The sequence below is a fragment of the Coniophora puteana genome (assembly GCF_000271625.1).
Source record: "Coniophora puteana RWD-64-598 SS2 unplaced genomic scaffold CONPUscaffold_17, whole genome shotgun sequence".
Classification (NCBI taxonomy): Eukaryota; Fungi; Basidiomycota; class Agaricomycetes; order Boletales; family Coniophoraceae; genus Coniophora; species Coniophora puteana.
In genome coordinates this window covers 623,645-651,174 of record NW_006913069.1, presented here as the reverse complement: position 1 = coordinate 651,174, position 27,530 = coordinate 623,645, and the positions used below count along the sequence as shown (strand labels likewise).

At 52.7% G+C, this 27,530-nt stretch overlaps 6 protein-coding genes across 6 annotated transcripts; 2 read left to right on the top strand and 4 right to left on the bottom strand.

Moving 5' to 3' along the window:
* Positions 1–280: 280 nt before the first annotated feature.
* CONPUDRAFT_169642 (uncharacterized protein) lies at positions 281–2,645 on the bottom strand (the record flags this gene model as incomplete). The annotated part of the gene is made up of 10 exons (XM_007776481.1): positions 281–453; positions 512–805; positions 860–953; positions 1,007–1,039; positions 1,108–1,758; positions 1,811–1,933; positions 1,991–2,101; positions 2,166–2,243; positions 2,296–2,529; positions 2,586–2,645. 10 exons carry the CDS (start codon positions 2,643–2,645, stop codon positions 281–283), a joined length of 1,851 nt encoding a protein of 616 aa, XP_007774671.1.
* A 289-nt stretch (positions 2,646–2,934) lies between these two features.
* On the bottom strand, positions 2,935–3,514 carry CONPUDRAFT_147364 (uncharacterized protein). Its single transcript, XM_007776480.1, has 4 exons — positions 3,498–3,514; positions 3,381–3,438; positions 3,190–3,328; positions 2,935–3,039 (listed from the first exon to the last, which is right to left on the bottom strand). Exons 2-4 carry the CDS (start codon positions 3,415–3,417, stop codon positions 3,030–3,032), a joined length of 186 nt encoding a protein of 61 aa, XP_007774670.1. The 5' UTR covers positions 3,418–3,438; positions 3,498–3,514; the 3' UTR covers positions 2,935–3,029.
* Positions 3,515–7,882: 4,368 nt separating this feature from the next.
* On the bottom strand, positions 7,883–10,059 carry CONPUDRAFT_169641 (uncharacterized protein; the record flags this gene model as incomplete). Its single annotated transcript, XM_007776479.1, has 8 exons — positions 7,883–8,067; positions 8,126–8,513; positions 8,567–8,599; positions 8,666–9,319; positions 9,371–9,493; positions 9,551–9,661; positions 9,726–9,803; positions 9,856–10,059. The coding sequence occupies 8 exons, from the start codon at positions 10,057–10,059 to the stop codon at positions 7,883–7,885; spliced, it is 1,776 nt and encodes a 591-aa protein (XP_007774669.1).
* Positions 10,060–13,137: 3,078 nt separating this feature from the next.
* CONPUDRAFT_169640 (uncharacterized protein) lies at positions 13,138–15,725 on the bottom strand (the record flags this gene model as incomplete). The annotated part of the gene is made up of 11 exons (XM_007776478.1): positions 13,138–13,157; positions 13,214–13,437; positions 13,503–13,718; positions 13,773–13,947; positions 13,999–14,178; positions 14,227–14,832; positions 14,885–15,019; positions 15,074–15,193; positions 15,250–15,345; positions 15,401–15,607; positions 15,657–15,725. The coding sequence occupies 10 exons, from the start codon at positions 15,723–15,725 to the stop codon at positions 13,349–13,351; spliced, it is 1,893 nt and encodes a 630-aa protein (XP_007774668.1). The 3' UTR covers positions 13,138–13,157; positions 13,214–13,348.
* A 4,436-nt stretch (positions 15,726–20,161) lies between these two features.
* Positions 20,162–22,191, top strand: CONPUDRAFT_77494 (uncharacterized protein; the record flags this gene model as incomplete). The annotated part of the gene is made up of 5 exons (XM_007776477.1): positions 20,162–21,082; positions 21,138–21,270; positions 21,326–21,656; positions 21,727–21,873; positions 21,933–22,191. 5 exons carry the CDS (start codon positions 20,162–20,164, stop codon positions 22,189–22,191), a joined length of 1,791 nt encoding a protein of 596 aa, XP_007774667.1.
* Positions 22,192–22,966: 775 nt separating this feature from the next.
* CONPUDRAFT_169639 (uncharacterized protein) lies at positions 22,967–26,384 on the top strand (the record flags this gene model as incomplete). The annotated part of the gene is made up of 4 exons (XM_007776476.1): positions 22,967–23,455; positions 23,509–24,183; positions 24,248–24,479; positions 24,541–26,384. The coding sequence occupies exons 1-4, from the start codon at positions 23,108–23,110 to the stop codon at positions 26,382–26,384; spliced, it is 3,099 nt and encodes a 1,032-aa protein (XP_007774666.1). The 5' UTR covers positions 22,967–23,107.
* Between the last annotated feature and the right edge of the window lie 1,146 nt (positions 26,385–27,530).

Genomic DNA, 27,530 nt, shown 5'->3' with positions numbered 1-27,530 from the left:
TAGAGAAGGAATGAGTCGTTGAAGAAGAAACGAAGAAGGAAATTAAACGTGAAAAAGGCCGTTAGAAAAGCAAGTCACACATCAAAGAAGAGGAGCATAAGCGTTATCCCGCCTGATCTCGGGTGTTCTACATATTGGAGCTTTTTCCGCTTTGCATTACTTTCATCAGCGTCCGCGAATGTCGAGCATACGGCTCACGCAGCACGCACCTGGAGCTGATGTCTCCACGATGGAAGGCAAACTCGATGGTGAGTCGGGACCCTTCCACGGGCCCGGTTTGTTAATGCTCCCGAGCATGCTGACCGGCACCAGAAGGCCCCAGAGCATGCGCGAGCTCGGAGAAACTCGACGAATGTGCAGGCGGATGCCATGCCGCCTGCGATTCAGATGGGTCACATCTCTGGAAATACGCGTGGTTGTGCTCGGTTAGGGAAGCAGGGTTAGGGTTGCCAACTAGATAGCGGAAAGTGAGCATGTTACGTCCGGACAGCGACATAAAACTTCATCTCACCATCCACACCCATCTGCCCGGACTCCCATCCTCCTCTTTCATAGGGAGGCAAAAGCATAGGCGTCCACTCCGTTGCCGAAGGGGGGAGGCCAGTGTTTGATAACGCAGGTGCCGCGTTGAAGGCCGAAGATGCCGATGGCGGTGTGAAGTGTATCAAATTCTGGTCTTTCTCTTCGCCCGGGTGTGCGAAGAGACAGTCAGGTTGTGTGTACGAGTCTGCTTGGGTATGCCGGTTCGCTTGGGTTTGTAGTGCGGTCGACAAGGAATAGAGGTGTTCGAGGGATGTGCAAAGGTCTGTTTTGATCATCTTCAGTTGTCTCGCCGAGAACTGTGGATTTAATGACACACCGTCGACGGCTGTTCGCTTTCTATGAAATTCATCCATGGGTTCCGGAGGGATTGGCGGATGGCCCATGGTGACGGATTCATCGACAGCAGGAGTCTGACGGGTAAACATGTCAGTAGTGATACGCTGCTAAACGTCAATCCGCGTACGTTAGAGTTAAACACCGGTGGTACGTCGGCCATCTGTTCGGCGACGCGTGATCAGCAAGTAAAGAAAATGGCTGCTATATACAGAGGAGTGTATAGCTTACCAACCCGCTCTCAAGTTGTCCCTCCGGCGATAGAAGCCCAAGCCGTCCTGCGAGTTGGCCCGCGAGTTCCTCAGCAATGCCAATCAGCGTTCGCAACTCGCTGACGCACACCATCAGCGGCTCGTGGTCAAATGTAGGATCGGAAGAGTACGAGGCAAGTTTCGATCGCGCTCCGTGGAGGACCTTTTCCACAACGTCGAAGATCTTGCGATGAGACCGCGACACTGCCCGTTGCTCCTCTGGCAGCATTTTCGTCACATCGTACAGGTGCTGAATCTGAGTTCTTAGGTCTTCTTGATCTGCGTCCACGTTTGAGCTCATACAGGACGAAGGTTGCATGGCATCCTCAGCTGAGAGAAAGCGGAAGACGTCTACTGGCCGTTGTGCGGCACTGGTGTAATACCCCTGCTGCGGCGCTTGGTCCGGGGCGATAGGCGGTGACTGGAGTAAATGACTCTGAGGGGACCAGAACGAAGTAGTACTGGGGTTATCCTCAAGGCGCTGAAATGCTTGCTCCGGCGCAATGTATACTAACCGAGGCGGAGGGTTGTGAGACACGTCGTTGGGAGGGGCTTGATGGCCTTGGGATGGCTCATGGTGAGACGCAGAGTTTCGCAGGGTAAAGGCATCACGTCCATAATCGTACAACAACTTAACATAGAGTCAGACGCTGGTATGCCCGTGTAGTATTAGGAAAACCCACGTTGTGACTATTAGTTTCGTGAATTCTATGAGTAACGTCAACAGGATCTTTGCCTTGACTAGCGTCAGCGTTTCCTCCTGCCATACGAGCCTTCCTCTCATCGAAAGAATGAGGAATCTCATCCTGGTAAATCGCCCCCTCAGCAGTAGCGACAGGGGAACACCAACTCGGGGAACTCACAGAAAGCCGAAGTGCTCCTTGGTGCACACCAACAACCTGTTTTCCTTGGCCAGACATGACACCGTGCGTAAGTCCTCCGGAACCTTGACCGTGATTCCTTCCGTTCGCTCCCTGGATGAAGGCAATTGGTCAACATGGTAACCTGCGAGGTCAGTGCGTCGTCCGTGCCACTCACAATTAAGAGGTGGGATGAGCGCGCTTGGACCCTCGACAAATGATCGCTTAACCCTCCAAGCATGCTCTGAGAGTAAATCTGATGGAGCGCATTAGTGACAACGTCAGTGTAGGGCATCTGTACCACTCACCATTGGATGCGACAAATCACCATATGGAACACCCTCGATCTCGGTACCAGCCACACGACGGCTCACTTGCATGCGTCTGGAGTTAATGCCGCCTGGTGGGTAGTATTGGGGCACCACCTGCTCGGGTTCGCCGAGAGGTGCTGACAGTGAGGCCCCCGCTCGCCTTTTGTTGGGACGACGAGAAGTGTTTGATACGACCCTCGTTGGCGACACCTTTTCCCCTCTAAGCGACACCTGTATGGTATGACGTGGGTTAGAGAAGCGCATTGGTAAACCAGTATCGTACTCACACTCTGGTCAGTGTTTGGCCTTGGACGGGTGGAGCGACGCTTGGGCGCGTTGCGCTGCATCTGAGCGGCACAAGGTGGGCAAGGATTCGGAGCCGAGTTAGGTGAGCCACGTATATCCTCACCCTCAAGCTCGAGCCAGTATACGAGTACAAAGTGGATGGCAGAATGAGATGGGATGGTGACAAGGGAGGTTTGGTTTCAGAGGCTGGACCGATGTGGACGCATGAACGGGGAACCGAACCAGGGTTGGTATATCCGGGGGCGCGTGCTGCAATTTCTCGCGGTTGTCCAATAATGTGAGATCACGTCCCGCTCCAGGATCAACTCTATATTTTACCCGATGACTCACGGGGCAGGTCCATGCTTGGTGTTTTGAAAGATGTCAATGTTCCTCTATTTTCTCAGTTGTTCGCAGTTGTCGACTTTAGTAGCTTTGACCGAGGGTCAGCTAGATCTGCAATACAATCGATGTTGGCGTTAATACGCTATAGTGTAAAATGGAGGCAGGCAAAGCGTCCGAGAGCAAAGGCATCGAAAGCATGGGAACGCAACCAACTGTTACTAGTTTGGTTTATCTGCATGAATCACGGTAATCTATACTCACAGAAACGCAACGTTTGCTCCGTTGCCAGTTTTCGGGCTGAGTGTCCGGCACATAGAGGAGTAGGTGATTGATAGCGGTTTCGTCAGACCAAGAAACATGAAACGACACATTCGATGTGCTCTACAGAGCATTCCGAAGACTTGATACACTGAGTCAATAATCCCCTGCAAGTACTGGAGAATAGAGCCTACCCTTCGCATCTACGAGGCGCATTGCAGTGGGATGCATTGGTCTCGTTCATGTCGAAACCTATGATATGAAAAGTGATCATTACTTTTAATTCGCCAAACTGGCTTCGAAGCTTTTACTCCATAAAGGTATGGCTGAACAAACACGTGGCGATAAGGCGTGCAGCTCACGTGATAGCAAAGGAAGGGCATGGAGTTCAATGTGTGAACGTACGCACAGGGAGTAGAACGATGAGTAGCGAGGAGCTCCGGGTAGACGCCAGTTAGACAGAGTACCTGCTGGGTAAGGTCAATAAAAGAGTGCCTACCCAAAACAGCCCCTACCACTCCAGGCATCGCCAAGAAAACGTACCAGATAGACCAAATGAAACCCACAACTTTACGACGGGTGAGCATATCCTCTGAATATAGTTCAACTAGCGCCAGCGCAGTCTTAGCTTTTGCCTCATGGGCAGGAGGATTCTGCGGTTGTAGTCAAAGCGGAGCTTCGGCGTACAACGAGCACATCACGAAGTTTCCGCGCTTGAAGGAATCATCCTTGAGAGCGCGGCATCTAGCATGTAGAACTGGAGTACAATGAGCGCACCAGACGGGGAAACGGGAATGCAACACGGCTCATTGCTTGCAATTGACTCAAGCCACGAAAAGGTTCGAAGATGGAGACGAGAACGGGGGAGGTGGTTTTCAAGGACGTACCTGGGCATAGAGATGAACACCAGCTGGCAGAAAAACACTCCCAACGACTCAATGGTGCTCGTCCTATCGTTTTAACAGCCCGTGATGATGCTTGGGAGGCAGGTGGTTTGCGCATGTGCAGAGCAGTCCAGATGTAGACTACTTTGACATATGTGCAAGCCACTGCCGTTGAATGTTGAGGTCCAGCTAAGTCGTCTTGTTAGCACTGAGAGTGCAGCTGGTGTAGGCATCTGTAGGCGTTCATGCGAGGGGCGACTGTGGGCGCAAGCAAGAAAGTCTATGCGGCGACACGGCGGCTCCGAAGCTCGGCGAGAATTGAAACCGCCCGTGAGAATATACCGGAGGTCGCGGGCCGCAGGGACCAAGTCAACATCACTCTTGCGTCTGATTACCGCAAGACGCGCGTTGACCGCAACTTGTGACCAATCGCTAGCAATTCGAGCACTTCCTTTCCTTGGCCAAGGTTGGCAAGTTTTGTTACTGCTCTTGTGCTCCTAAACATCCACCTTGGCAAAACGTCGAAGGCATGACATGCAGTAACCCCGGATGCGTGGCCGATTTCAATCGAGTAAAAGGCGCGTGAGTATTAAACGATGCCGTATCTGCAATCACGGGACATATATCACGTTTGATATCTTCACGAAGTATGACAGCAGGATCGTGGTGGTTGGAAAGGCGTGTTTTGGAATTGGAAAGAATGGAACAGAACTGGCTTTGTTTCGGCTGGTGCGTCCGTCCCGATTCTTACCTGTTCGAAGGCTCAGTAGGTTCAGTTACCTATCGCAACTATGCATACCAGTCGTTAAAAATACTCCTCTCACGAACACCTACTGCACGTTCATCTCTAACACGATACAAGGGAAGCACTGGGGAGCACTGCCGTTGGACGCGCGTCGGAAGACGGTCCACATAGGACCACACTGATCTATCGAGGAACAGCAATAGCCCTGATCCTGTCACATCCAAGACGTGTGGAAGGGAAGAAATATATTAAAGTCGTAATCCGAGTCATGCCACTGAGAACACACATGTGAACGCCTGCTGTGAAGATCTGGTGGAGTGACCGCACTGTATTCTCGTGTATTCCTGGAATTGCCACTGTCGGATGCTCACATGTCAATGTTTCCACTATGAACATGCGGTATGGATGCGCGAGCCTGAAGGTACCAGGGACATAGAAACCACCACCCGTGCCCGGCATCGCAGAAGAGGCAGGCAACCCGTGTGCCACGAATTAATTAGACAGCCACTAGGTGCATAAATACGGAATAAATACAAATGCTTTACACAAACAAAAACATAGCGAGGGGAAGTGGCATAAACACGGGCGCATGCTTCGTAGAAACAGAGAAAATCAGGAGCACACTCTAGCATAATCTGGATAAATGGGATCATATGTCGAAGAAGGGAATCATACTCCAGTTCAGACCAGTGGTTAGAAACGGAAGCATACATCAAAGCAAAAAAAGGATGGGGAGTTTCTGTTGATCGAGTAAGAGGTTCAAAATCCAATACCCGCAGCACTCTGGTCAAACGGTAAGCACCCGTTACTCCACGGAGACATAGCAAGCAACTCACGGGGTATATGCAGCGGACGTCTACAAGGCAGAAGGTAATCTCGATCATCAATCGGACAACGTCGACGGGTCAGGAATGTGCGTACTGCCAGGTGTTTTAACGGGCCCGAGAGCATGTGCTAGCTCCGAATAAGCGTTCACGGGCAGCCTCGGGCAGTGAATCAGATGGGATGGATCTGTGGATGGTCCCTCCGAAGTTCGGTCCGTCGCTTCCCATTTGGGAAGCAGGGTTAAGGGCAAAACCTTGGTCATCCCGAGAGTGAGTATTTGGAGTTCGGACGGCAGCATACTCTATCTCACCATCCGTATCCATCTGCCCATGCTCCCTTCCCCATCTTCATAAGGATACAAAAGCATAGGTGTCGGCCCCGTTGCTGAAGGGGGATAGCCAGGGTTTGATAACTCTGGCGCCATGTCGAAGGCTGATGATGCCGACAACGCGTAACTGTGTTTCAAATTCTGGCTATTTTCTTCGCTTCAATGGGCGAAGAGTTGCTCAGAGTGTAAACCCAAATCCAGCTGGATGTACGGGTCGGTTTGACTGTTGATCGCTTCCAATTGTCTCGCCGAGAACTGTGGATCCGATGACACACCGTCGACGGCTGTTCGCTTGCTATGAAATTCGTCAACGGGCCGTTGACGAATTTCATAGCAAGCGAACCGCAACAAAGGCACTCGGGTGTGTTGGATGCGGGTGACGGGAACTCGGCCGTGTACGATGCGAAGTTCGTTGGATGGGCGGACGGTAGCGAGTAAATCGTATTGACCGAATTGGTGACAACATCGGTGTGGGATCTCTATGCCACTCACCGCCGGAAGTAATATATTACTGAATAGAGTACCCTTAATCTCGGTACCAACTACACGACGGCTCACTTGTATGTGTCTGGCGTTTATGTCGCCCGATGGACGGTACTGGGGCAATGTCTTCGCCGAGAGGTGCTGACTGCGAGGCTGACGCTTTCGTTTTGTTGGGACAACGCGAAGTGCTTAACACGATTTCTTTGGCGGCACCTTCTCCTTTGTAAGCAGCGGCTGTATGATATGATACGGTTTAGATGAGCCCCATTGTGACCCAGTATTGCGCTCACAATCTGGTCGACGTTTGACCTTGGGCAGATGGAGCGACGCTTGTGCGCGTTATGCAACATCTGAGCGGCACAAGGTGGTTAAGCACTCGAATCCGGGGACACAAATGGGAAGCCGAACCACAGTTGACATATCCGGGGGCGCGTGCTGTACTTTCTTGCGGTTGTCCAATAATACGAGATCACGTCCCGTTTCGGGATCAACATTCACGGGGCGGGCCCATGCTTAGTGTTTTGAAAGACGTCAGTGTCCCTCTGCTTTCTCAGGAAGTGTATCGAATTCTGGTCTTTCTCTTCGCCCGGGTGTGCGAAGAGACAGTCAGGTTGTGTGTTCGGGTCTGCTTGGGTATGCCTGTTCACTTGGGTTTGTAGTGCGGTCGACAAGGGAGAGGGGTGTTCGGTGGATGTGCAAAGGTCTGTTTTGGTCGTCTTCAATATCGTCTCGCCGAAAGCTGCGGGTTTGGCGACACACCATCGACGACTGTTCGCTTGCTAAGAAATTCATTAAGGGATTAGCGGACGGCCAGTTGTGGCGGATTTATTGACAACAGGAGTCTGACGAGTAACTACATCAGTAGTGATACACTGTTAAGCGTTCATTTATGTACGTCAGAGCCAAACGACGATGGTACACTAGTCATTTGAGCGTCGGCGCGTGATCAGAAAGCAAGGAAAATGGCTACCATATGCGGAGGATTATAAAGTACTTACCGACTCGATCTCAAGCCGTCTCTCCGTCATTGGTAGCCCTAGGCGTCGGGCAAGTTAGACCGCGAGTTCTTGTGCAATGCCAATCAGCGTTTGCAACTCGATGACGCACACCGTCCGATTATAGAAGTGCAAACATAGCGAGAGGAAGCATAAACATGGTCATATACTTCGCAGAAATAGAGAAAACCGAGAGCATACTCTAGCATATTTTGAATAAATGAAATCATATGTCGGAGAAGGGGATCGTATTCCAAACCAGAGAATAGATATGGAAGCATATGTCAAAGCAAAAAACGATGGGAGTCTCTCGTGATCGAGTAAGAGTTTCACTACTAGCGCATGCACGTCACTCTGATCAAACGATAAGCATCCCTCACTCCACGGAGACATAGCAAGCAACTCACGGGGCGCAGGTAAAAGGTAAACTCGATGATCAATCAGATGATGTCGACGAGGCAGAAACGCGTGTAGTGCCAGGCCTATTAACCGGTCCGAGAGCATGTGCTAGCTCCGAATAAGCGTTCACGGGCAGCGAATCAGATGGGATGGATCTGTGGATGGTCCCTCCGAAATTCAATCCGTCGTTTCCCGTTTGGGAAGCAGGGTTAGGGCTAAAACCTACATCATCCGAAGAGTGAGTATTTGGAGCTCGGACGCGGCGGAAAACTCATCTCACCATCCATATCCATCTGCCCATACTCCCCTTCACCACCTTCGTAAGGATACAAAAACATAGGCGTCGGCTCAGTCGCTGAAGGGGGATAGCCAGGGTTTGATAACTCTGGCGCTATGTCGAGGGCTGGTGATGCCGGCGACATGTAGCTGTGTATTGAATCCTGGTTGTTCTCTTCGCTTCGATGGGCGAAGAGATGCTCGGGCTGTACGACCGAGCCTAGCTGGATGTACGGGTCGGTTTGACTGTTGATCGCCTCCAATTGTCTCGCCGAGAACTGTGGATCTAACAACACACCGTCGACGGCTGTTTGCTTGCTATGAAACTCGTCAACGGATTGAGGGGGGGTTGGTGGGTGGCCCATGATAACAGATTCATCGACAACAGGAGGCTGATAGGTATACATATTAGTAGTGATACGCTGCTAACTGCTAATTCACTTACGCTAGAGTTAAACATCGAAGGTACGTTGGTCATCTGTTCGTCGACGCGTGTTCAGCAAGCAGAGAAAACGGCTGCTATATACATAGGAGTATAACTTACCGACCCGTTCTCAAGTTGTCTCTCCGGCGTTGGCAGCCCTAGGCGTCGGGCAAGTTGGGCCGCGAGTTCCTCAGCAATGCCAATCAGCGTTCGCAACTCGCTGACGCACACCGTCAGCGGCTCGTGGTCAAACGCGGGATCGGAAGAGTACGAAGCAAGTCTCGATCTCGCTTCATCGAGGACCTTTTCCACAACGTCGAAGATCTTGCGCTGAGACCGCGACCCTGCCCGTTGCTCCTCTGGCAGCATTTTCGTCACATCATACAGGTGCTGTATCTGGGTGCACAGGTCTCCCTGACCTACGACTATGTTCGAGCTCATAGCGGAGGCAGGTTGCGTGGCAGCCTCAGCTGAAAGGAAGGGGGAGACGTGCGCTGGATGTTGCGCGGTACTGGCGAAATACTCCTGCTGCTGCGCTTGCTCTAGGGTAATGTGCGGCGGCGACTGAAGTAAATTATTCTGAGGGGGGTGGTACGAAGAAGTATTAGGGTCATCATCAATGCGCGGAAATGCTTGCTCCGGCGCAATATATCCTGACCAAGGCGGTTGGTAGTGAGTTACGCCGTTGGAAGGGGCATGGTAACCTTGAGATGGCTCAGGTTGAGACGCGGAGTTCCGCGGAGTAAAAACATCACGTCCACTACCGTACAGTAACTTAATAGGTGTCAAAAGCTGGCATGATCATGTAGTGTTAGGGAAACCCACGTTGTGACTGTAGGCTTCGGGAAGTCCATGAATAACATCAGCAGGACCTTTGCCTTGGGCAGCGTCAGTGTTTCCTCCCGCCCCCCGAGTCTTGCTCTCATCGAAAGAGTGAGGGATCTCGTCCTGATAAACCTCCCCTTCAGCAATAGAGACGAAAGAACACCAACTCGGGGAACTCACGGAAAATCGAGATACCACCTGGTGCAACCCAACAACCTGTTTTCCTTGGCCAGATATGACACCGTGCGTCAGTCCTCCGGAACCTTGACCGTGGTTCCTTCCGTTTGCTCCCTGGATAAAGGCAATTATTCAACATGGTAACTTGCGAGGTCAATGCGTCGTCCGTGCCACTCACAATTAAGAGATGGGATGAACCCGCTTGGACCGTCGACACATGATCGCTTATACCTCTAAGCATGCTCTGAGAGTAAATCTGATGGAGCGCATGAGTGACAACGTCAGTGTAGGGCATCTGTGCCACTCACCATCGGACGCGACAAGTCACCGTATAGAACACCCTCAATCTCGGTACCAACTACACGACGGTTCACTTGCATGCGTCTGGAGTTAATGCCGCCTGGTGGGTAATACTGGGGTAACGCATGCTCGGGTTCGCCGAAAGGTGCTGAATGTGAGGCCCCCGCTCGCCTTTTGTTGGGACGGCGAGGAGTGCTTGATGCGACCCTCATTGGCGACGCCTTTTCCCTTCTAAGCGACGGCTGTATGGTATGACGGATGTTGGAAAAGCGCCTTGGTAAACCGGTACCGTACTCACATCCCGGTCGACGTTTGACCTTGAATGGGCGAATCGACGCTTCGACGCGTTGCACGGCATCTGAGCGGCACGCGGTAGTTGAATGTTAGTATTTTCAGACGAGCTGGATGGATGATTGATATCCTTACCTTCAAGCTATATCTAGCAGACAAGCGCAAGGTAAGCGGGGAGAGGGATGGGAGGGTGGCAAGGGAGGTTTGGTTTCAGAGCTGGACCGATGTGGACACATAGTAAACGGGGAACCGAACCAGGGTTGGCATATCCGGGGGCGCGTGCTGTAATTTCTCGCGGTTGTCCAATAATGTGAGATCACGTTCCGCTCCAGGATCAACCCTAGATTCTGCGCGATGGCACACGGGGCAGGTCCATGCTTGATGTTTCGAAAAGATGTCAGTGTTCCTCTGTTTTCCCAGTTGTTCACAGTCAACAACTCCATAATGGCTTTGTCCGAGGGTCAAACAGATCTGCGATGCAAACGATATTTCGTCAGCACGCCGCAAAGGCATTCAAAGCACGGGAACGCAACCGACTGCTTTACTAGTACTATAGTCTGGGTTAGCTGCATGAATCATGCCAATCTAAACTCACAGAAATGCAGCGTGTTCTCCGTTGCCAGTCGTCCGACTGAGTGCCTGGCACACAGGGGAGCAGGCGATTCATAGTGGTTTCGCAAGAAGCATACGGAACAACTCAGCCGATGTGCTCTACATACAGAGCATTCCGAAGACCTGATTTGCTGAGTCAATAATGCCTTGTAAGTGCTAGAGAATAGAACCTACTCTTTGCGTCTGTGGGGCGCATTGCAGTCGGATGTCTATATCAAACCCTACAATATGAAAAGTGATCATCTCTTTCGATTCGCCAGACTGGCTTCGGAGCTTTCGTTCCATGAAGACATAGCTGAACCAAGGTTTCGTGATGAGGGGTGCAGCCCGCGTAATGACAAGGGAATAACGTAGAGATCAACGCATGAGTGTACGCACAGGGACGATGAGTGGTGAGGAGCTCTGGGTAGATGTGCGTTAAAGAGAGTAATCTGCGAGCTAAGGCCAACAACACGAGTACAAGAGTGCCTACCCAAGAACAGCCCCTACCACTCCAGGCATCGCCAACAAGATGTACCAGATAGACCACGTGAAACCATCACTTTATGACGGATGAGTATACCTTGAACATAACTCAACAAACGCCAGCGCAGTCTAAGCTTTTGCCTCATCGGCAGGAGGATTCTGCGGTCGTAGTCACAGCGGAGCTTCGGCGTGCAACGAGCACATCACGGAGTTTTCGCGCTTGAATGAACCATCCTTGAGAGCACGGCATCCAGCATGTAGAACCGGAGCACAGTGAGCGTACCAGACGGGAAAATGGGACTGCAACGCGCCTCATTGCTTGCAATTGACTCAAGCCACGAAAAGTTTGGAAGATGGGGACGGGGATGGATAAGATGGCTTTCAAGGGCGTACCTGTACACATAGCTGAATCCCAACTAGCTTCAAAACACTCTCAACGACTCCAATGGTACGGTCGTCCTATCGGTTTAACAGCTCTGGCCATGATGATGCTTGGAGACCAGTGGTTTGCGCATGTGCATAGTAGTCCAGATGTAGACTATTATGACATATGTGCAAGCCACTGCCTTTGAGGTCCAGCTAAACCGTCTTGTCAGCACCAAGATAATAGGAGTGCGACTGGCGTGTGTAGGCGTTCATGCGGGGGGCGACTGTGGGCGCAGGCGAGAAACTGTGCGGCGGCTGAGCGGCTCCGAAGCTCGGCGAGAATTGAAACGGCCCGTGAGAATATACCGGAGGTTGCGGGCCGCGGGGAGCAAGTCAACCTCGCTCTTGCGTCAATGGCGTCCGATCATCGCGGACGCGCGCGTTGGCCATATCTTAGTCACCCATCGCTAGAATTGCGAGGTCTTTCTTGCCTTAGCCAAGGTCGTCGAGTGTTTCTATTGCTCCTGTGCTCCTAAACATCTGTTATGGCAAAACGTCGAAGGCATGACATGCAGTAACCTCATGTGCGTGGCTGATTTTGATCAAGTTAAAGGCGAGTAAACGATGCCGTATGTGCAAGTTCGAGGCATATTTCACGTTTAATATCCTTACGAGGTACGACAGCAGGAAAGTGGTGCTTACAATGTCGCATTTTGAGGAAGAATGGAACAGAACCGGGTTTGACTCGGCTGGTGCGGCCGAGTCTGTCCCAGGTCTTACTCGGTTGGAAGACGCAGGCGGGCCCGCCGCCAGCAGTTTCAGTTATCAACCGTAACTGTGCATACTAGCCGTGTTCATATGTCCCCCCACGCAACTACAAAATGCACGTTTTATTCTTACGCGGCACAAGGGGTACACCGGGATTCGGGAAGCACTGTTGTTGGACGCACGTCGGAAAATGGTCCACATACGACCACGCAGAGCTATCGAGGGGCAGTCCAGCCCTGATTCTGTTAGCCCACAGACGAGTGCGAGGGAATAGAAGTGTTGAAGTCGTAATGGTTCCACCAAGAACACACAGGTGAACGCCTGCTTTGAAGATCTAGTGGAGTGGTGCACTGTGTCTTCGTGCGTTTCTTTAATCACCACTGTCGGATATTCGCCTGACGACGTGTTTCCTGTGAACATATAGTAATGACGTATTGATGCGCGAGCCCCATGATATGGTTGGCAGGGAAGGCACCTTTTGTGCCGCGGACGAATGTGGAGACACGCACAAACGTTGCATGTTGAACGTATGCTCCACGAATCAATCAGACAGTCGGTCGTGCATAATCACAGGACTTAATTACAAGCGCTTCATACAACCAAGAGCATAGCGAGAGGACGGATAAACATGGGTATATACTTCGCAGAAATAGAGAAAGCCAGGAGCATACTTTGAATAAAGAGGTCATATGTCGGAGAAGGAGATCATACTTCGAACCAATGGATTGAAATGGAAGCAAAAGTTAAAGCAAACAAAGGATGGGAAATTTCTGGTGATCGAGTAAGAGTTTCACTACCACGCACGTCACTATGATCAAACGGTAAGCATCCGTCCGCGGAGACATAGTACTTAAACAACTCACGGGGCGCGTACATTTGACGTTTACATGGCACAAGGCAAGTTCGATTATCAATCGGACGATGTCGACGGGCCAGAAACGTGTGTAGTGCTAGGTCTGTAAACCGGCTCGAGAGCGTGTGCCAGCTCCGAATAAGCGTTTACGGGCAGCGAATCAGATGAGATGGATCTGTGGATAGATCCTCCAAAACCCGGTCCGTCGCTTCCCGTTTGGGAAGTAGGGTTAGGGCTAAAACTTAGATCATCCGGAGAGTGAGTATTTGGGGCTCGGACGCGGCGGAAAACTCATCTCACCATCCATATCCATCTGCCCATACTCTCCTTCACCGTCCTCGCAAGGATACAAGAGCATAGGCGTCGACTCCGTTGCTGAAGGGGGATAGCCAGAGTTTGATAATTCTGGCGTTATGTCGAAGGCTGACGACGCCGACGACGCGTAGTTGTGTGTTAATCTCTGGTTATTCTCTTCGCCTATCGAAGCGAAGAGATGCTCGGGGTCTGAGACCGAATCTAGTTGGATATATGGGTCAGCCTGGCCCTTGTTCGTCTCATACAACAACGAACAGATGGAAGACGACAGGTTCGTCTTTGTCCTCTTTCTCGGGGATTCATTGGAGGGGCCAGCAGGTACATCTTCTGTGGTAACGTCATCGTCGACCACCTTCCGCTTCCCCTTGGTGTCGACTCGGGGAGCGCTGGTTTGACCATCGACAGCCGCGGATCCCGCGAGGGCGGAAGCCTAACGGAGATCAGATCAGAAAATTTCATTTATCAAGATAAATCCACGCACGTTTGGCTTGCGGGAGACACCTTGCAGAGATAGGACGGGAGGCGGTAAACCCGAAATAGGCAGAGAACATGGTAGATTGGGAGGAGGTACCCTCGCGGGTGTTTGGCTGGTATGTCCCGTTGTCGCAGTGTCGCCCACGTGGATTGATGTCCCATTCGGCGCAGGTAAACTTCCGTTATTCTATGTGAATGTTAGCATGTGAATGATGAGCTTCAAAGAAAAACTTACTACATTGCCCGAAGTTTCACCCTGGCGAAGGTACGGGTCCGTCAGCGCCCGGGCAGGAATGCTCTTCGCGAACGAGTCGAGGGCCTGCTTGAAGAGCCGCGTCTGGTCCATCAGCAACAACCGGTCGTCCGCAAATTTCCCCATTACTTCCCTCGGGATTGCTGAATAGTCAATGATAATCCCATCGATGAGTCCCCTAATGGCTCTAACACGCGTGCAAAAGTCGACCAAGGAGTACAGTGGTGGTCGTCTTTCCTTCGGAAGGCAGTTAATCAGTACAAATATGTTCTGATTGTTTACGTAATGGGCTCCGGGATGAGAAGGTGGGCCGAGCAACTTGAGGAAGACGTCCTCATCTCCGTCGGGAGGAGGGTCTCGTGATATAGCAGGACACAGACTAGAGGGAGGCGGTACCTGTGCAGTGCGGGCGGTATAACCCGTAATGACCGTTGAATGAACGTTCTGTGGTACATGCTGGGCGGTGAGAGGCTGCGGCTTGGTTGAAGCCAGGGGTAAAGCACCGATAGGGTATGGGTGATGCAACATGACAGGACGCCCATACTCCCCGGGTCCAGGAAAGTCCTTGAAGCGGTCGACGGGCGTGCCCTGAGACTCAGTTAGCGCGGGTTCATGAACGCTGTCGACATCGGCTACCTACCTCAGAGAGAATGTTCCGCTGCTCGTTGTCAGACAGCTTCGAACCAGGTGTATGCTTGTTCTGCTGCGTCTGTTCCGGAGCTGCATGGTTTTCTTGCGCTACAAAGTGGCCAGGTTCGAGGGGATCCTTCCAGACCTGATTTCCATGAGAAAAGGGGGAGCAACGAAGAAATGACGACGACGAACGTACAATTGGGTTGCAGGATACTTCGGAGTTTTCATCGATAGCAGAAGGAGTCTGACCATGGATAACAGCTCCATCCGAAACTACCGACGGAGACGAGGCGTCCTGGACGGGAGTGTTGACAAGCTATGTCTCGTCATTAAGCGCTCTGAGCGAGGTAAACACCGACAAGGAAGACTCACCGGGGTTTGATGAGTAGCTATGTCCGACTCCGAAGCTTGTTCGCCCTCCTCAACGTGAGTGGCATGGTGTCCCTGCTCCTCGGTCGTACCCGTATACTGAGAACAATAGGTGAGTACGACTGTCTGCAAGGTCAATGCGAGTGTTACTCACCTTCTGGGGTTTGCCGAGGGTGTTGACGATATCACTGGGTAACAGGTATCCCAACATGAAGGTTTGCAATCCAGGCTCTTGCAGAGGCCGCGGAGGCTGGTGAGGGACGCTAGGAGAACTAGACTGCGATTGAGGCGGCACAGTTGGGGTGGCGGATGTACGCGGGGGATGTTGGCCATGCGACATCACGGACTTATTGGAAGACATCTGCGTAGTACATTACTGGCGTCACAGTGCAAGAAGAGGCAACACTTACTATGTGAGCCTTGCGCGAAGCGTTGGGATTGAATTTGCTTGAGAGAGGCTCGTGCGCGTCTTGTGGCATCTGAGTGGCACATTTTAGTTAATGGGAAGAAGTCAGAGTCAAAGCGCGCATTTCCTTACATTTGAGTTACAAGGATAATTACGAGGGTGCTGGAAAGGATGAACGGAAAGGAGGGATGGTGAAGATGGTTCAGCTGTAGAGGCTGATCTATAAGGAACCATTGGGGGAGGGAGGGTCTAGGTCGCTAAACAGAGCGGAGCGTGTTGCAATTTCGCGCGGTTATCGAAAGCATGCTCAGGGTCACCCCAGATTTTACGCCGGTGGCACATGTGTCGGGTCTGTGCGTGATGCGCCGTGACATTTCGGAGCCTCTTTCAACCCTTCATTATTCGGGAGCGTACACCACACGTCCGCAGGCTAAGAGAGAAAGTCGGTGGAAGATGTGTGTCATTTTGCAGAGATATCGCAAGAGCAGAGGATAGAAACACACGAGATTCTGGGTAGAATATTTCCAGCTAGCGACGGGTCAGTGCACTAGGCCGGTCTATACAGATAAACCGGCTGAGACGATGCGGTCGCGGACCTCGAAATTGCGCGTTTGCCGCCTGTATCAGTACAGCTTGTTTAATCTAAATGAAATCATGGTTAATTGGGACCTACAACAAAGCAATGTTAGATCCATCACGAGACCATGTGCGCAACACATGTTGTTCGGTACAGACGGAAACACGTAGTTTCATCAGAACAGAACAAGAAAGGCATATCGATGTTTGCATAAGCGCGCAGCATTATGACTCACCGAAGCGATATCAATGAACAGGCAGCACGGCTAGCCGAGAAACGCGCTTTGCCTTTTATGACGCAGCTGGCGATGGCCACTTGGTTTTTTATCCTGGTAAGGCGAACAATCAGGCCTCATCCTTTTCATGACGTCAAAGCTAATGAGCGCCGGGATGCACAAACGCACAGGTGGTAAAACATGGAGTACGAGTTATTCTGTGTCTTCATGCATATGTATAGCATGTAATGCCCCTGGACATAGAGGGCGGGGAGAGGTGGTGTCCGTGAAATGACGAGATCTATCAATTTCGCTGAGAAGGGTGTCAGGGTAGAACTGGTTCGAGGGAAGTGAAGATGCGGAGATGAAAGGAAGCACTGCCCAGAAGTTGTACGTGATAAACAGCAGGTTGAACGCGAGACTGAGTATGTCGCCTGGCCCTTAATGTACAGCATTGAGGGAACTGGGGAGAGGAACGACATAGCAGCACCACCGAGCACTAAGCGCCCGTTGTCAGTTCGACAGCCACGAGATACAACCGGCAATTTCTAAGAGTCTCAGGCATGAGCAATGTCTGAGGTGCCCTATGCCATATCTTCAACGCAAGGATGCAAAATATACCTTTCAGTAGAGACAGAACCTAGCCCTAGGCTCCCTTAGCGAACAGACTCTTGGACCTAGCGAGAGCGGCAACGAGGCTGGGGGATCTGCGGATCTGCGAACATGCCAAGCGGTCCATAGACAGAACGTTGTTGCATGTTCGCAACTGCATTCTCCTATGACCAGAACTGGCTGTCTTGTTGGTGTGTCGGTGTCGTGGGCGGGTGTGGGCGCGGGTGAGAAAATTTGGCGGGCTGCGCTGGTGGGCACCAATAAGCGTGGGAAGTCGTTCACCCGCGCACCTGCCACGTCGCGCTGGGCGGATAGGGGACACGACCAACTGGCAACCTCTGAGCCAATGGCAGCATCCCTCATCTTCTCATCCAGCGTGTTTCAATAGCTCAGCGCCTTCAAACTCATAGAACGTATCGGAGATACCTCAACGCACGTCAAAGAGGTCGATCTTGGACAACTGCATAGAGGGCTGTGTTCGACTTGGAGTTGTGCCCGTGCGTCTTCGTTAGTCTCAGTGGTTCTGCTTTTCTTGCACAGCTGAATGGAATCATTGACAGACTGCGCATAGTTATGTGTATAGATTGCTAGGTGGGGACACGCTGTATATGCGATCCGCCTTGATTGAGGAGTGAGTCTATTGATGGGGTAGCGCGCCCGTCCTTTCCGAAGCGCGCTCATACGGGCTGATATGTTTGTTGAATCCGGGTATGAAGGTCTTACGTTCAGAAATTTCTCTCACTGTTACAGGAAGAAACATAGTGCGGAGTTCAAGGCGTCGCCGTTCTGCTACATGTTTGCACGACATCGGTGAGGCTGGTGGAAGGGTTTCCAGAGTGCGTACTTGGTATGCAATAATCTCATATCTGACGTGCTATTGTATGCCACTCTTATCAGCTAGCAGGTCCCTATCCGTAGCCATGCACCGTCACGGGTGCAATCATGGCATGGCTACGAGACCATCAATCGCGAAGGATCGCCTATTGTACCGGGAATTAGATTATCTGGTCACTTCGCCTACATCTACCCGCTAGTGCTCGCACTCAGGCTGCGTCCAACAAAATCTTTCGGCTTCGCACGGCTTGGCCACTGCCTGAAAAGGACTGTGTATTGATTCAGTAATATCAAAGGACCGGTCCGAGTAAGGCCGCCGTCTACTCCCTTGTGAAGAAGCCGTGCCTTGAGAATCTTCGGTGAGCTGTCTTAGTGGCCTTCTTGATTGGCACATGGCTGAACCTCACAGCTTTTCATACGATATGATGGCCAAGCCCTTGGTTTGAGTATCACAACCTGGTTCCTATCATTATGCTGGATACGCCACCACTTAGAGAGATCTTTCGATAGCCGACCCATCGCGTCCACTCGCCGGATAGTTGACTTCAGTTACGCATCTCAATTTGTACTTCTCAATGTCTCCGCCTCCTAACATCGCGAGCCTTTTGGACTTCGTGGGGAAACGGCGGCACTGAGGTGTGTGCGTACTTGCTCGGAAGCTAACGGTTGCCAAATAATCACCACGGGGACACAGCATTGCTTATGTCTCATCTGCAGTGTATCACTTGGAAAAAGCACAAGAGCAACATACTGCGCATTATCGTCTGTAGGTGTTTGATGATTCGGCTGCAATGGCTATCTCACAAAGCTCGAAAAACTAACAACGAGTCTTAATACTTTAGAGTGTTTCATCAAGCTGCTGAAGCCGGTGACTATACCCAGCTCTCAGCGAGCTAGTCTCACCGGGTCCAGTCCTTAGCTTGGAAGTGCAACGTTGTTGTACATTTTCACTGGTAACGCTAGTGACCGGATCAAATACTCGGTGCCTCTCTATGGCCCCTTGGCTCGTTTCAGAGGAGGGGCGCCAGGGGCAGGAACGCTTGAAAGCTCAAGCCTCGACGCGTCGGACAGGCACTCAAAGCACTCAAGGGTTCCGTCCAATCACTCTTAACAAAACGTCCGGAGACGGCCGCAGGAACAGCGCTATGTCGTAGGAATGTGATATCGCTCTCCAGCCTGCCATTTAGGTGAGCACGTTTCTTAGCAAGCCTAGAACATATGAGTATCTTTCCATTATAGACCTAGCAGTCTCATACAATACCCGCATTTTTCATGGTCTCGCGGTTCATTGGACAGGAAAAAATGCCAAGGGGAAATCTGCTCCATTTCTAGCAGTCTTCCGCGGAGATCGTCCAAGATAAAGCATCGCCACTGCGATTCTTCGAGTGGACCTTCCTGCCTTCTTGCTTAGGAACGCATTCGGTAGCACACTTCGCTCTCCTTTCAACACGGAGTTGAGGCCGCCCAAGTTCTCCGAGGTGTAAGCATCCACTGTAAGCTCGGCAGCTCGCTCGAAGCACAGGTGTGGCTGACTGTAAACGTCAATTTATATGCACAGCGGTTCTGTCTTATCCCACCTATCACAAGCCCAAGAGGGACACCGCGCCGGTCTCCCGCCCTTCAGCTTGCCACGGCTGTCTGGTGGCGCACGATTGACCGCATTGTATCAGTACAGCAGTCTTTTTATAAGGGTTTACTTTCTCAGGATTTGCTGCGCTCTACCGGGCTCCCGGGCGCTTGTTGGCGGCCAAGCTCGGTCGCCGATCTCTGATGGTGACGCAGATCAACGACTTTTGAGGAACTGCACACCAAAAGCGTCTTTTGCACAGGCGCGGTGAAATGCGATGGCACAATGCAGCACAGTGCCCTCTCAGAATGTTTTGATTCTGCCATCACCATGCTGGCCACGATCAGCCTGTGCTCCGTTGCTGGCAGGCGCGTTAACGTTCTGACACGTTCTGTCAGTAACAATCGCGCAGGAACACCGCCCGGAGCGCCCGGAGCGTCCTTAGCCCCGTTCATGCTCTGATGGCCTCTAGCGAGCTAGCTCACAGACGGCAAACATGCAAAGACGAAAAATCGGTATAAAGGACTGGGATATGGCTCTCCGGACGAATCGGCCCCCTTTGAGTAGCGTCTTCCCTTGACCTGTTCCCCGTCTCACTTTTTCTTCTTTTTTATTGTGCTTCTCCTCGCCGAGCGGGTCTTCCTTTAACCATACATATTCATGGCTTCTCTAGGTTCACAGTCGTCGGCGTTGTCCACGCACTCCATGCCTTCTTTTTCATTTACAGATGCTTCTGGCTCGGCGGGCCCCTCCCCCGCACTCACCACCACTTCGATGTCCTCCGAGGTTCCTCCTTGCCCATCTTCGAAGGCTGACCTCGAGGTTGCGTCGACGCCCGCATCTGGGTTCGACTACTCGCGCTTCTCATGGCGACAGCCCTGCCCCGACGCTCCTGGCTACTTCGAGCGCGAGGCTTTCGCAGCGGAGATGATCCTCGATACGTGGCACCGCTTCGCGCACGGCGAGCAGACGCTCTTCCTCGGTGTCGACCTCTCCCTCCCTTCCTCCCCTTCTCACACTCTTTCCGCTGCCGAATTTATCGACGCCGTCCGTTCGGCGTGGTCAGCACTGCGCTTCGACGTCCCGACGGTCGCATCGCACACGTCCTACACGTGTGATACGGTTCACCCGCTGGTTACCTACCAGTCTGCAGCGTCTGCGTCGGACGTCGCGACTTGGGCGAAGCGTACGGTTCGCGGCCGCGGCGACATCCGTGGGCTCGAGACCGTGCGTACGCTCGACGAGCTGCGGTACGAGGTCGCCAAGCGTACCATTCCCGAAATCACGGGCGACCAGACTTTCATCTACGTCCTCGACAAGCCTTCATCGCCCTCTCAAGGAGGCAAGGACCGTAGTGCAGAATACGGTCTATTGCTGCACACGTCGCACGTCCCGTTCGACGGTGCGGGAACGAAGATCCTCATGACGCTCCTGCTCAGGCACCTCGCTGCTGTCTTGGACGGTAGATGTGACCCCGAGGCGTGGCGCTCCTTGGCGTGGGGCGAGGAAGGAGCTAACTTGCTCCCGAGCGTTCCGGATTCCCTTGGCCCTACTGAGGAGAAGAGTGGTCCAGTATACGAGGAGACGCTGAAGGAGACGATGAAGGATTACGCAGAGTGGTTCCCGGTTCGTATTTTCGTTATTCACCCGACTGCGAAAATCATTTAATTTAAGGGTATAGAGGATGTATGGGTTCAAACCGCGCAACATTGGACCCGGACCTTCGAACAGGATTTGGAGGACGTTCTCGAAAGAGAAGACTTCCCAACTCGTTCGTGCTAGTCGTGCGCAAGGCTTCACACTCAACCAACTTGGTAGGTCTCTTGAATGCTTGCTACATACCTTTCGTCCTGATTTTTTTTTGCCCAGCTCATGCTGCCGTATACGTCGTCTGCTCTAATGACAACCCCATCCCGATCGATAGCAACGGTGCCTTTGTCAACTTTGGGCTCCGGAATAGCCGTTCTACCCTCGCACCGCCGTACAATACCGCGGACGGCTATCCTGGTTTCTGCCTTGGCATTTCAGTCGTCGCCGTACCTTGTTCAGTATTCGTCGAACTCTCTGACGAGCCTCTCCTATTCCGAGTGGCGAGGAGAGTCAAACAGGGGTATGTGAAGATGAAGGAGCTCCCTTCGCTTACTGCCGTAGCCGGGGAGCAGATGGAGATGGTCATGAGGCCAGCGAAGGAAGGACAGGAGTACGTAGCTTTGTCCTTCAACTTTGACTCGAGAGATGAGATACGATGGCTAACGAGCTTGATTTACTAGGTTGCCGCCACCTGCTATGGGCCCATGGTTCTCCGGCGATGGTATTGGCGAGGACTACCTGCAACCTGTCTACAGAGGTGCCCAGGGTGCCGAGGTGATACGTGTAGAGGACTTCTTCACGTCGCTGAACAAACAGGATCCTGGCCCGTACGTTTCTGCCACTATCTATCTGTTGTTTGTCTCCAAGCTCACTTGAAATTTGACAGGTTCTTCCGGTGCTTCACGTGGAACGGGCATCTCCAACTTAGCGTCGACTACAATGAATATGCGATGCCGACGCCCCTCATGCAGAGCTGGCTGGATGAGTGGGTGGGTCACCTCGAGGGCATTCTGCCCGCTGACAATTCGATGCCTGGTGAATGCACGATGGCCAACGAGACCATCCTGCCCACGCAAAATCCCAACTCGCTGTCGATCCGATCACTCACAAGGAAGATCAGCAGCCTCTTCAAACGCGACTCGTAAATATTTTGGGCTTTCGTTTCGTATTAACACTTTCTCCCATCTGTACCGGGTAGTCGCCACTGGTTTGGCGAGTTGTTTTGTTCACGTTTCCTTGTGCTATTCGTTATGCAAGGCTTATCTTAGGTGTAGATAATCCTTATTTATTCGGTTGTAACCTATCATCCCCTATTTTGTTTTCTACATAGAGTCGCGAATCTATACACGTACTATATCATGGGTCTCAAGCAAAGGGAATATCTAGGGTGTTGTGAACCAGTGAAATAGACAGGGGCTAGTTCGCTTAGGGCGGGGTGGCAGCGCCGACAAGTTTGGGCGCTTGTTCGCTGCGCGTCGTGACCGCGTCGAGGCGCGTCGCGTTCCACTTCTCCCTTCGCCTATCCCTTATACCTGAGGCTCGCAGCCGACCACGCTCAGCTCATTCTGTCTCTATCTAACACTCGGTATCACGTCATCGTCGAACGCCTCTCGTCTACGAAGATGACGTGCCAATGCTGGTCCAATGGACCATTAAAGAATGACGCGCTAAGTGGACTGCTCGCATTGTCTCACAGGACCGTCGGATATTTGTTCTCCGACGATCCCTAGTACGCTATGGGACTGGATGCGAGACCTCAAGGAGTTATTTGTTGGAGACTTTGGAACCGCGTCACTCAGTTTCGTATCAGACTGGTACGTCACGGTAGCCCCTCAGCTCTCGTTTCACCAGGGGCTGACGGTCTCGGTTCGTTATAAAAGATGGCCTTTCGTTGGCCCTCATCCTTTACCAACTACCTCAGCAACTCAAGCAGATCCAGGTGATCTCTCGCAACAAGTAACTCGCATCAAGATCCTCAGCACTTCATCGCACTTCATCGCATATCATCCGCGACAGGCTTCGCCTACATCCACACATACCACTACCTGAAATCACTCAACGATGGTTTTCGTTACTCCTCGCTTTGCTGCCCTCGCTGCGCTGTGCGCGCTTGTGGCCATCACCGCACCGTCGACTGAGGCTGCGTATGTCCAAGTTCGCAACCCCGGTGCGACCTCCTCGACCAACCTCGCCCGCAACCCCCCTGTCCTTCCTCTACCCGCTCAGCTCGCTGTCAAGCACTCCAAGTTGAAGGTCAAAGGCGGCGGGAAAGACAGGTCCAAGGGCGATGAGAAGCACAAGAAACAGGGAGCGGAGAAACCGGGGAGCGGGAAGGGGAAGGATGGTGATAAGAAAGAGACGTCGGGGAAGGATGAGGATGACAGCGGGAAGCGAAGCCTTCCTGATGAGGTTTGTTTTTTATTCTTCGAGTTTTTCAAGCATATGCTCACGTTTGATTGCAGAAGGACATCATGTCTCGCATCACTGGCAGAGCCCATGACCACGATCACGACCATGACCATGACCACGACCACGACCACGACCACGACCACGACCACAGTCACGACCATGATCACCGTCGTGCGTTAACAGACAGGTCGGACGCGCATGTACACGTTCATGATCACGACCACCACCATGGCGACAAGCATGACCATGTTCACGAACACGATCATCGACGGAGTCACGGCCATGATCACGATCACGACCATGACCACGACCACAGTCATGATCATGACCACGATCATCACCACCGTAGGAGCCCGGACCAAGATCACGACCATGAGCACGACCACGACCACGACCACGACCACGACCACGACCACGACCAAGACCACGACCACGGAGTCGACCACGACCACGATCACGATCATGACCATGACCACAAGCGCTCCGTCGTCCAACCCCTGAGGAACACCAGGGTATCGGGCCGCCGTCAATTGCATGGGCGCCCCGGTAGGCGTTCCTCGGTTCTCATCCCCAGCGAGGCTGGAGATTCGTACATAGTCACCAGCGAGCGGCGCTCGCCTTTCTCACCTCCCAGTGTTGGCGAGCGGGCCGCCTCCGACCCTATCTCAGTGGAGCGAAGGCAGGACAGTGGGATGGGTCGTGGGGTCCCCGGTCGGATTGATGTCATGGTGTGTATTCCTTTATGACTATAGGTTACATCCTTACTCACGGATGCTTCCTTGGACGATGTAGATGCCGAGTTTTTCGTCAGGTCCAGGCAACGAGAACTTGGCCGAACCCCATCGTCTTGCGTCCCTCATGCTCGATGAGAGTGCGATGACCCAGGCTCAGGATGGCATGGGCTCTTCTTTTGCACAGAGCACCTCCAACGGCACGGCTGGCTCTGTCCAACCTGCGAGCTTTGCGCTCAATGCATCGAACCAGAACAAGACTCGATTCTACATCGTTGCTGCCTCTGATCAGGGTGTGTTTTGCCTCGTTTTCTATTAATGCTATCAAATACTAATTAAACTCGTTTTGTGTAGATCCTGCAAGTCCAGACGTCCATGTGACGGTTCAACTTCCCGTCTTCGACGCTGCGCAGGCGCGGCTCGTGCAATACTGCGCGACGTTTGACCCGAGCCCGGTCAAACCCGCGCCGTTGTCAATGCAGAAGTGCTTCGCTGCCACACCTCCGCCGTTCCCACCTCCGGACGACTCGTCTGCGAACTCGACCTCGACGTCGTCTTCGCCTGATGCACCCTCGGCGTCTTCCGCTCCTGCCAACCTCGCGTCTATGGCCGTGGGAGGCAACGACAAACTGAGCCAGCTCTTCTCGTACAATGCGGAGAGTGGAGTGCTTCTTCCTGTCTGGAACCGCGGGGATCCGAGTCAAATGGTGGCTTCAACTGGGTCAAGTTCGTCAAACGACACTGATTCGAGTTCGAGCTCGAGCTCGATGTCGGCAACGCCCACCGACTCTACATCCGACTCTTCAGTCATATCTTCTTCTGCGACCTCTTCTACAACTGCCACCACTCCCTCCGCTACATCCACTTCCAGCGGATCAAGCTGCGCTGCGCGTGGCGAGCTGGATGAATGTGAGGGCGAAGGCGGGTCAAATGGTGCACCCGTCGCAGAGCGCGACGCTACCACCATTGACAATACCGACTCGTCTACCGTCACTCCTTCTCCTTCCGCGTCCTCAACAACCTCGAGCGCGCCCACATCGACAAGCACTCCTCAGAGCGTGCAGCTCGTGTTCAGGCCTGATGGTCCCGAGGTCCTTCCCCCTGATACCACACCTTCGTCTCAGGCCAATGCCCAGAAAGATGGTGATGATCAGGGCGACGGCGACGCTCCCAGCGCACCGGGCGACAGCCCGGATGATGGTGACAGTCCGGACGACATCAACGAGACAGTCACAGTGACATCATCCTCGACTGTAGCGACCACCACTGCGACTGTAACTGCTTCCACCTTCAACTCCCAGTCGCAGATCACGTCCAGTGCTTCGCCTTCTGGATCGCCCGCTGTTCAGGCGGCGATGTCGACTGCTGCGCCTGCTTCATCGTCAAGTGTCTCGACCACTTCGGCGGCGGCTGAGAGTGCTCCACCTTCAAGCATGTCTGACTCGTCTGGCTATCCTTCGCCTTCCTCTTCGTCCGCGATGTCCGATTCTACGGGCGAGAATTCGCCAGGCATGTTCATACAGAGCAGCGACGCCCGCAAGGCCCATCACCCTGCAAGCTTTGCCTCCAGTCGCACCACGTCGCCAACAGACAGCCCCTCCGCCACCACCTCTGCCACTCCTTCCGCGTCGCAGTCGTCGTCTGACGATGATGGCTGGAGCTTCTCGATTGATGCCGGTCTCGGTGCTGGTGACGGCAGTGACGGCAACAGTCCGTCCAACACCGGTTCTGCTACGCAGCCCAAGCACACGCGTCCCACCCGTCCTACGTCGGATGACGATGGTCAGGGCGATGACGAGAACTTTGCCAATGGCGCTAACGTCATCGTTGGACCTAACGCTGGCGCGGCTCCGACTCGTCGCTCGCCGGATTTCCCTTCCGAGACCGGTACCCCCGCTCCGGCCCCCGCATCTTCAACTGCGGACTCAAGCGCCAGTCCTCCTCCGAGTGCCGGATCGCCCTCTGCCCCGGTCGATCCCAACGCCAGTCTCTTCACCGAGATCCCCGCGCCTTTGACGCCGAGTGGTGCGCCTGCTCCTGGGGCCCCCACTGGTGCTCCTGCCGCGTCGTCTTCGACTGCCTCTCCCTCTGCCTCGGCTAGTTCTTCCAGCCCGAGTTCAACACAGAGTGGGACTTCTTCCGCCAAGGCTGCGAAGTTGATGTTCGGCGGTCGTCGTCCGTCGAGTAAGAAGTTGTAATGCTCGGCTGGTTTGGTCCCTAGTGAACGCAGTATCCTCAGAGTAGAATAGTTGACTCGATGTAGCCAGGTTAATTGTGCGAATAAAAATGAGGTCTAAAAAAACCCTTGTCCAATGTTTTATTCGAAGTTAAATTCTTCGGCACGATCAAAGGTAAGATTCCCGCCCGCTTTGTGATTTCGATTATTTTTCTATGTCTTTGGTGTTGTTATGATCACACTTCTCCTAACGTTACCTTTTCTGGCCTTTTCGGAAATTATTTTCGCCCGGTTCAAGTCTTCCAGACGTGTTCTGGACGTGTGAGATTTCGCTAATTATCTGGGGTCCAAATATCATGTCAATGACCTCGTGCATCAGATGGAGCAAACAAGAATATGGAACCCCTCAAATGGCGTTCTCGCAGGATCGTTGCATGACGATGGCACCGCGGCTCGAACGCAGTTCCGCGTTGACAAGCGGAAGTAATTTGCCGATCATGGCCGCCTTGGTATTTTCCCAGACTTTGTTGGCAGAAGTCTAAACGTCTGACACCTTGTACTAAGCTTTTTCGGGAAACATTAAACTTCCTTGTGATCGTGCTCCCATTCTAGGGTCCTCTCGCCTTGCTTGGACAATGCTTTTGTCGCGAGGCTGTGGCGGTTGTAAAAGCAGACAATCGGGCTCAGCAGCCCAAGTCACGGTCGGTGATATCAGTGCGTGCTTCGACGGGTACCTCGAAACAGACACGGGATAGAATGCGCTTCCGTCATCCTCTCGAGAAGCTTGATGATGTGATTGGCGCTCTCGGAGGATCTCAAACCCGGCGGCGGATCTATCAAATGAAGCCGATGTCTCGGGTAGCCGACCGACATGGTGGCCTCGACATATTTTCTATGGCCGCCGTGACTGCCACTCCAAGCGAACAAAGGGTATGTTGCGGCATCATTCCCTGCAGAAAATGAGGTTATTACAGGGAAAGGGCAGCAAATTAAACGGGCTCTGGAGCTGCAATAAGTGCAAGACCATCTAGCCAAGTACGGTCTCGAATTGGGCGCAGGCGATGCCAACATGAAGGTCCAGACGTCCAGAGCCGACGTGACTGTACCAGGGGAGTCCCTGAAAAGAAGCCTCATGTCATAATATTATTGTCTGATGGCAGGCGAATCG

Coding starts and splice junctions, on each gene's coding strand:
- CONPUDRAFT_147364 (XM_007776480.1), bottom strand. CDS start 3,417: ATGCATCCCACTGCAATGCGCCTCGTAGATGCGAAGG. Junction 3,329..3,380: donor GCGCCTCGTAGATGCGAAGG/GTAGGCTCTATT, acceptor CAGTGTATCAAG/TCTTCGGAATGCTCTGTAGA.